Source organism: Ostrinia nubilalis, chromosome 10 (genome assembly GCF_963855985.1).
Source record: "Ostrinia nubilalis chromosome 10, ilOstNubi1.1, whole genome shotgun sequence".
In the NCBI taxonomy this organism is placed as follows: Eukaryota; Metazoa; Arthropoda; class Insecta; order Lepidoptera; family Crambidae; genus Ostrinia; species Ostrinia nubilalis.
Window position 1 is genome coordinate 5329240 of NC_087097.1, and position 7177 is coordinate 5336416.

At 35.8% G+C, this 7177-nt stretch overlaps 1 protein-coding gene across 1 annotated transcript; it reads left to right on the forward strand.

The window, feature by feature from the left end:
* Window positions 1–349: 349 nt before the first annotated feature.
* On the forward strand, window positions 350–1978 carry LOC135075721 (dynactin subunit 5). The gene is made up of 4 exons (XM_063970173.1): window positions 350–497; window positions 584–771; window positions 890–1001; window positions 1635–1978. The coding sequence occupies exons 1-4, from the start codon at window positions 450–452 to the stop codon at window positions 1833–1835; spliced, it is 549 nt and encodes a 182-aa protein (XP_063826243.1). The 5' UTR covers window positions 350–449; the 3' UTR covers window positions 1836–1978.
* The last annotated feature ends 5199 nt before the right edge of the window (window positions 1979–7177 follow it).

The following is a 7177-nucleotide window of genomic DNA, read 5'->3' on the forward strand; positions in this document are numbered from 1 at the left end:
CGTTAAAATTATCACAAATTGTTGCATTGTGTAGACTAAGCTCTATAATACTATCCGTCATAAATGTCATTGCGACAAACGTCACCGACCGACAGCAAAATTGTTTGTCTATGGCTGCGATCAGCCGAAAATAGCGCTTGTTAGAAATTGTTAGCAAAATGGCACTCGCCTTGGTTACCGCCGAAACTTTAGCATGTTTTCGGCTAGGACACGTTTGCTAAGCTAAAATTCAAAAGTGTCGTTTTCCCATACATTTTTTTACAGTGACAGCACTTACCGGTAAAAGTACGCCATTTTACTTGCTAGCGCTAACTAGCGCTATTTTCCGCCAAACGCCCCCAATTTGTCATCATTAATTTCTGGTTGGATTTGGATTGTTTTCAATTTTATAAAAATACCTACTATTTTGTTGTTTGGTCATTAAAAACGGTACAGTACAATAAAATAAAATGGAGCTTCAAGACACGTACTACAATAAATCTGAATACGTCGAGACTGTAAGTTCAAATAACTTTTCATGTCATGGATTAATAAAATTAAATGATAAACTACTCCCTACCTTTAACTGCATTTACTTCAACAGGCATCTGGTAACAAAGTGAGCAGACAGACAGTGCTATGTGGATCCCAGAACATTGTGTTGCATGGAAAAGTGATAGTTCAAAGTGATGCCATAATTCGAGGAGATTTAGCTAATGTGAAGACTGGAAGGTTTTGTATCATCAGCAAAGGTTCAGTTATACGGCCGCCGTTCAAAAAATTTAGCAAAGGGTAAGACAGAACTGTTGTTAATAATCTAACCTAATGTTGCATATCTTAAGTTACTTGTTTTGGAAGTCTGTGTAGCTTTTTACTTTTGTATTAAATGAAATCATTACACCATTTACAGCGTGGCCTTCTTTCCACTTCAAATGGGTGATCATGTGTTTGTGGGCGAAAACACAGTAGTGAATGCAGCTGTAGTCGGCTCATATGTTTACATCGGGAAGAATGTGGTTATTGTAAGTATATGTATGACTATTTTTCTGGGCATAAGCCAATATCAAAAAGTTTTCGGTTGTGTGGGGAAATACTTAAGAACTATCAATACAACGTGCTTTCTTCCTTTTGTTTTGTGGAAATTTTAGGGGTATATTCTATAAATATAAACTAGTTAGAGTCTTAGGAATATGTGTTTCTAAAAGCATATTTTTGAAGATATTGTGGATTCTAGATTTAGAAGATACCTAGTTGATTTAGATTATTGTATCATCAATCTAGTTTTTTTTCTTCAAAATTGTCACCTAGTCTTTTTGTTACTTTTTTGTGTTTTTATTGATAAGTGTAATGTAAATTATGAATTATTTCAGTGAAAAATTAAGTTTTTAAATAATTTCGTATGAAAAAATAAGTTGAAAAAAATTGCTGAATTTAACAAAAAAATGTAATGTCATTCCATTCTTTGAAGTGGTCTTATTAATACCCTAGAGGTCCAGGAAATCAAAAAGAGCATGTTGTATAAGACTTCAGTGGCTAGTGAGACCAATTTGATAAGCTCTTTTAACGAGCTAGAAATTGTAACATCATGTAATATTTTATGCTGCTGTAATTTCAAGTCGAATTGAAAATACATAACATATTTTTCTCCATTTCAGGGAAGAAGGTGTGTCCTCAAAGACTGCTGCATGATTGAAGACAACTCGGTCCTCGCAGCTGAGACGGTAGTGCCATCATTTGCGAGGTTCTCTGGCAGTCCTGCCAGGCTCGTGACTACTCTACCGGAAGCAATGCCTGATCTCATGACGGAGTTCACAAAGAGTTATTATCAGCACTTTTTACCAACTACTGTAAATTAATATTAAGTTACAATAATCAAGTATTAGCTGTAAAATTTTTTATGATATCACTATAAAAATATAACTAACTAATAAGCTTATTACTGAAGGCAAAGCAAAAAGGTATCAAAGCATTTATTTATTAAATTAAATTATTATACAGATTTTTTCTGTTTCTACTTTTTCTCCATACTCATAATTATTAAGGGATATAAGAGCTAGGTAAGTACCTATGGTGCTCAAAAAACGAAAGTTTGTATGGATGTTGGTTATAATTTATGCGAATCTGTGGCACTAAATTTCACGCGGGTGAAGCCGCGGGCAAAAGCTAGTAGTTAATAATTATGGGATGATAATTTGGATCATTCTCCACCAAGTTTTTAACCCATTGAGCGCCCGGGCCGGCCATGAAAATAAAACTCTTTTTAAAAGGAAAACATTTATTTTTAAATAATAAACAAACACATTACATCAGATGTTAGTGTGTTAAAGTTTAGTTAGTTAACTTCAATAATAAGGTAATAAAAGTTTATTTAACAAGGTCTGTTATAATTTTATATGCTACATGTACAGTCAGCAAAAAAAAAAGTTTTTAGTTATTATTATGGAACTTGTCAGGACTCAGGATGACGCAGTTCCATAATAATTGATGTTAGAAAAAACTGTTTTTAAAACAAAGAACTGTCATTAATGAAAAATGATGTTTCAGGGTCATCAAACAACTTTTCTATGAAATCATCATTTTCACCAGAGGTATGACTGAAATATTGTTCATATAACATTTGCGCTAAATAATAAGAGGAGCTGTCACTACCCCACTCAACGATGCCCCTGCATACGGCCATCCCGATTAAAGTTCCCGAACTATATTCCAGAAATTTATTTATAAAAAGATTCAGTGCAGTCCAATACAAATCCACAATCGAGGCAAAAAGTTCCCCCTTCATCATGTTGATATTTTCCACAATAATCTTACCAAACTCTTTACCAATATATTGTAACCCTTCACGTGTTACTTTTGGAGGATCCGATAACACTTCTGGCTTATATTCCATAACCTTTCGAATAGCATTGAATAATATTATATTGAAAGTTATATTGATGTTTTTGCCGAAATAGGAGTCTATGGGAAATGTCTCGGTCATCCATCCTGCTATGTCTTTTAGCAGCGGAAGACACGACACATATGATTTGTCCATATAAACCCTTGTGTATCTTAACCCATTTATGAATTCCTCTAAGTAAGTCATAATATCCTTTGAATTTTCTGTTTCTAGTGATTTCAATGTTTCCAGAAAAGATTTTCCCATTTTTTCCATCTTTGTTTTCTGCTCTTCTTCAGATGTAGAAAGTAGCAAATATTTTGCATTAATTCTAACGAACATACTAATTGTGTTCATATCGTAATAGTTATCTACTGAATCTGATTCGTCTAGTTTGAACTTTTTGGAAAGTAATTCTTTATTAATTACTTTCTCGATAAACTCTTGCTCTATTACAGGTAGCATATTTTCAATGTGACACAGAATAGGCATAGCTTTGTTATAGGAAATCTTTCTAAACGCTTCATACACCAACATTGCGTACTCTGCTCTCAAGGAAATTGGCATTGCATCAACCTTGGATAGAGTCTTTTGTAAATATTTGCGTGATGATGGTGATAGGTCTATCGTTGTAATTAAATTTTTCACTGAATCCCACACCCTTGAATCAAAGCAATCTGTTTTATTGCGAATATATTGTAAAGCCACTTTGAGCGCAACTGTAGGCCTAGACTTAGCTACACATGAAAATGCGGAGGCTTCAATCCCTCCTCTGATGGCTAATTTTAAAGCAAGTTTCTCAGTACGTTTCCAAAGTAAAAGTTTTTCTACTGCAGAGGGAATAGCTGAATCACTACACATCGTAATTTTATTTGCAACCGCCTTCACTCCAGCCTCACGCCATCCGAATCGATCTAAATCGAACTTTGGACGTGCGATATGGGAATTAGATCTAAGGCTACAAGCTATACGTTTTTCAATGCTTTTGCGTGGTTTTGCATCATAATATTTTATGTACTGGGTTAATGATGCTCCAGCTAAAATAGCCAAAGGTCGTGCAAGACTTACTCGGGGCTTTTCTTTCATCGCTCCATCGATTATTTCTACAAACCTTTTAGATAAACCACCTTCTTCGTTAAAGAATATAGCCAATTTGCGGAGAAACCCGTCCAGCTGAAATTCAGTTCCGGCAATTTTATGAATTTTTTGATCGGTTATTAATTCGGGTTCATGACGTAGAACATTCAAAAAAGATGCCTCGGTTTGCACGAGTTCAAAATTCTCACGAATTAAATGTTTTCGGGCTGTGTGAGAATTATACAAACGAAGCAATGGTTCTTTTGAGGCTGCAGAGTCTTTTTCTGCGAGTCTTTTAACAGTAGACAAGATATTATCAAGAAACGAGTCAGCTGAGAGTTTATGCGCTTGTTTTACATCTAAGGTTTTTAAAATAAGATCTGATGCAGCACTTGTATCATGATCCAGTTTCGCTTCCGATGCGTTTAGAAGAATTTTAGGCAGGCGCTGTATAACAATGCATTTTTCACCTGTAGTTAAAGGATATTCAGTAAACGATGAAAAGGATCGAAGGTAAGCCTCAAAAACCGAAGGCGTGTTCTCCTTTGAAGAAAGTAAATTTCGAAGAATTACTGCATGGACGCCTTCTACGCAATCAGCTTCGGAGTCAGAACCATCTAAACCTAATCCTCTTGCGAACTGTAAAAGTAATTGCCATGATTCGGCAGGTACCCGCCATACCGCCGAACGTTTTACAAGGCTGCGCACGACTGCAGCTCGAAGAGTTATAACTTCATTGCTGTGATGAAAAATTAGCCATTTTAACAGTTCGTGCACAGTATCTACGCGACCTCCGCTCTTACTCACCAATACCAGTAACATCTGCATGCGATTTTGGATGTTACTCGTTCCCAGTATCTCTTTTCGGAGGATATGAAAAGTACGCTCAAAATTTTGAAACCGGAAGCGGTTGTACAGCTTGTCCAGGGAACCTTCTCTTTTTACATTTCTCCATTTTCCGAATTTTCTCTTTTTTAGCATGCCACGGAAATTTGACCCTGAGCATGAGCCAAGGCCATAGTCTCCCGGATCGTATGTATTGTCGAGAGATATAATCTTATCTGAATCATCTAACAGAGGTGTAGAAGGTATCTCATAAGGCCAGTGTTTTATTTTTTGGCCGATACATTTATCGACAAATATTTGTTTCTTAAATTGCCCTCTATCATTTCTTTGAAGCTTCTTTAAAAGGGGTTCCACATTTTTATATGAGAACCAATTGAGATAGTCAGCCTCTGCGAGCTTAGTAATAAGGACTTTAATTTCACCACTATCTAAATATGCAGCCAATGTTTGGACGTCTAGCAAATATGCTGTATACAGTTCCATCTTATTCATAAACCTGATTTTATGATTTTTCATAATGAATTTTGTCGCACTTGAGCTGAGCCTTTTAAAACTGTGAATGTTGAAATATTTTTCTGTGATGTCCAGAAATAGATCAGGATCTGTTTTAAGAAGACATTTCAAGCTATTGTAATATTTAGACTCATTTTTGCTATAAACCTTAATAAGATCTCTGTTACAACTTAACGAGTCGAAGTATAATTTGGCTACCTGCGGACACTTCTCTGCCATTAACTTAAGTTGATGTGGTGTTAATTTCGTCAGTAAATTTTCAACTTCATTCAAAATGAATTCATTGGAACAATGCCAGAGAAAGCTCATAGCTGAATCGTCTTTTTTCGCCGCGAAGTATTCGTAGAATTTTTGACATCTCTGAGGGTCACGAAGATGCAAGTGAAGCCATTGTTTCATTTTGCTAACGGAAGTGGTCAACATTTCAGGGAAGACTACTTCATGTAAGTATTCCGGGTTGATGATATTGGTGTATTTTGGTTCTAAAAGCCATCTGGATTTTAAAGCTCTGCTAACATATAACATGTCATCATCTTTTAGAGTAATTATGATATAATCGACCCGTCGATATTTGGATGCAAGGTCTATCTTGAAAAGTCTGTCGAGTGAAGATGTTTCACGAGCATCTTTAAGGCTGTCGAACTCCAAGTTTTGTTTGAAGGCTTCTTCAACTAGAGCATTCAACTGTCGATGCCGGTCTCCTAGTGTCCGTCCTGTTAGGACGACAGGAAAAGGTGATGACATCTGTAAAATAAAACGTAAGTATTTTTCGTGATCATTGAACTCTACCTTGATTTTCTAGATTTTCGTTCTTCCGATTAAGATACTTTTGAAAACCTACTTACCAACTTAGTCAACATTGAACTAAAAAATAATGATAAGTATAAATTGCCTGCTTAGATTTTTTTTGAAGACGCTACCGAAAAATGCTAGGTGTAGGTAGGTGGATGGGTTAACAAAAGTTTGATTTGAAAGAAAGAAAGAAAGAAGTACTACACTCCAAAACTTTAAAACTAGCTAAAACAACTATCTATTGTAAGTATAAAATTGCGAAACATTTATTTTAGCAGCTGATAAAATAACGACTTACTCATGTCCTACCTATTTTTCAACCCTTCCCCTACGTAGGTACTTATTAAAATGTCGAGAACAAGCTTTGGTTTGCCTTACATACTTTAGCTACAAGATAGGACTTACATTTTAGCGAAAGAACTTCTCCGAAACTAGAAACCGAAAGATTTAATGCACAGTTTCTGACAGTTTATCATAACAAGATACGCTCTCTGATGGTAGGTACAATTTCGACGGAAAACTAAAATAGCATTGATCATACATATAGGAATCTAGTATTTTGTCTACACCAAGCGCGATTGTGGTATTTTTTATTTGAAGGTCATTCAATTTTAGCCGCGTGTTTTAAATTGGGCTGAATTGGGTAAGTGCGTTAGATACATAGATAGTATCATAAAACCGTTTTTTGATCATGTGGTTTTGTGGAGGAGCTAGACTTTTTGAGGCAGGCGCAGGAACTGCTTGGCAGGTGGCGGGTGGAGTGGGTGAGACGTGAGAAAATTTTATCAAGGAATTAATTTTTCTATCGGAAGTTTTGTAGACAGCAACTTTTGTTTTTGCCGCGTAGCTTTGCCTCAGGAATAACGGCATTAACGTTAACAACTAGGTATAACGTTGATTTTTATTAACGATTCAATACCGCTAGACTGTGATGTCACTGCTAGCTAAGCCAACCAATGTGTGCGCGTCGACGTCAGCAATTTGACAAAAGTATTTGCCAATCACTGTCTTTTCTAAAACTGCTGTCCTTAATCTGATTGGCTGATGAAATGTCAAAACGTGTTAACAAATATGAAGAATACAGTTAGACAG

What these genes read in the sequence shown, in the direction of transcription:
- LOC135075721 (XM_063970173.1), top strand. Translation starts at nt 450, where the DNA reads ATGGAGCTTCAAGACACGTACTACAATAAATCTGAATACGTCGAGACT. An exon ending in TTCAAAAAATTTAGCAAAGG is followed by an intron (nt 772 to 889) that starts GTAAGACAGAAC and finishes CACCATTTACAG; the next exon opens with CGTGGCCTTCTTTCCACTTC. An exon ending in TCGGGAAGAATGTGGTTATT is followed by an intron (nt 1,002 to 1,634) that starts GTAAGTATATGT and finishes TCTCCATTTCAG; the next exon opens with GGAAGAAGGTGTGTCCTCAA.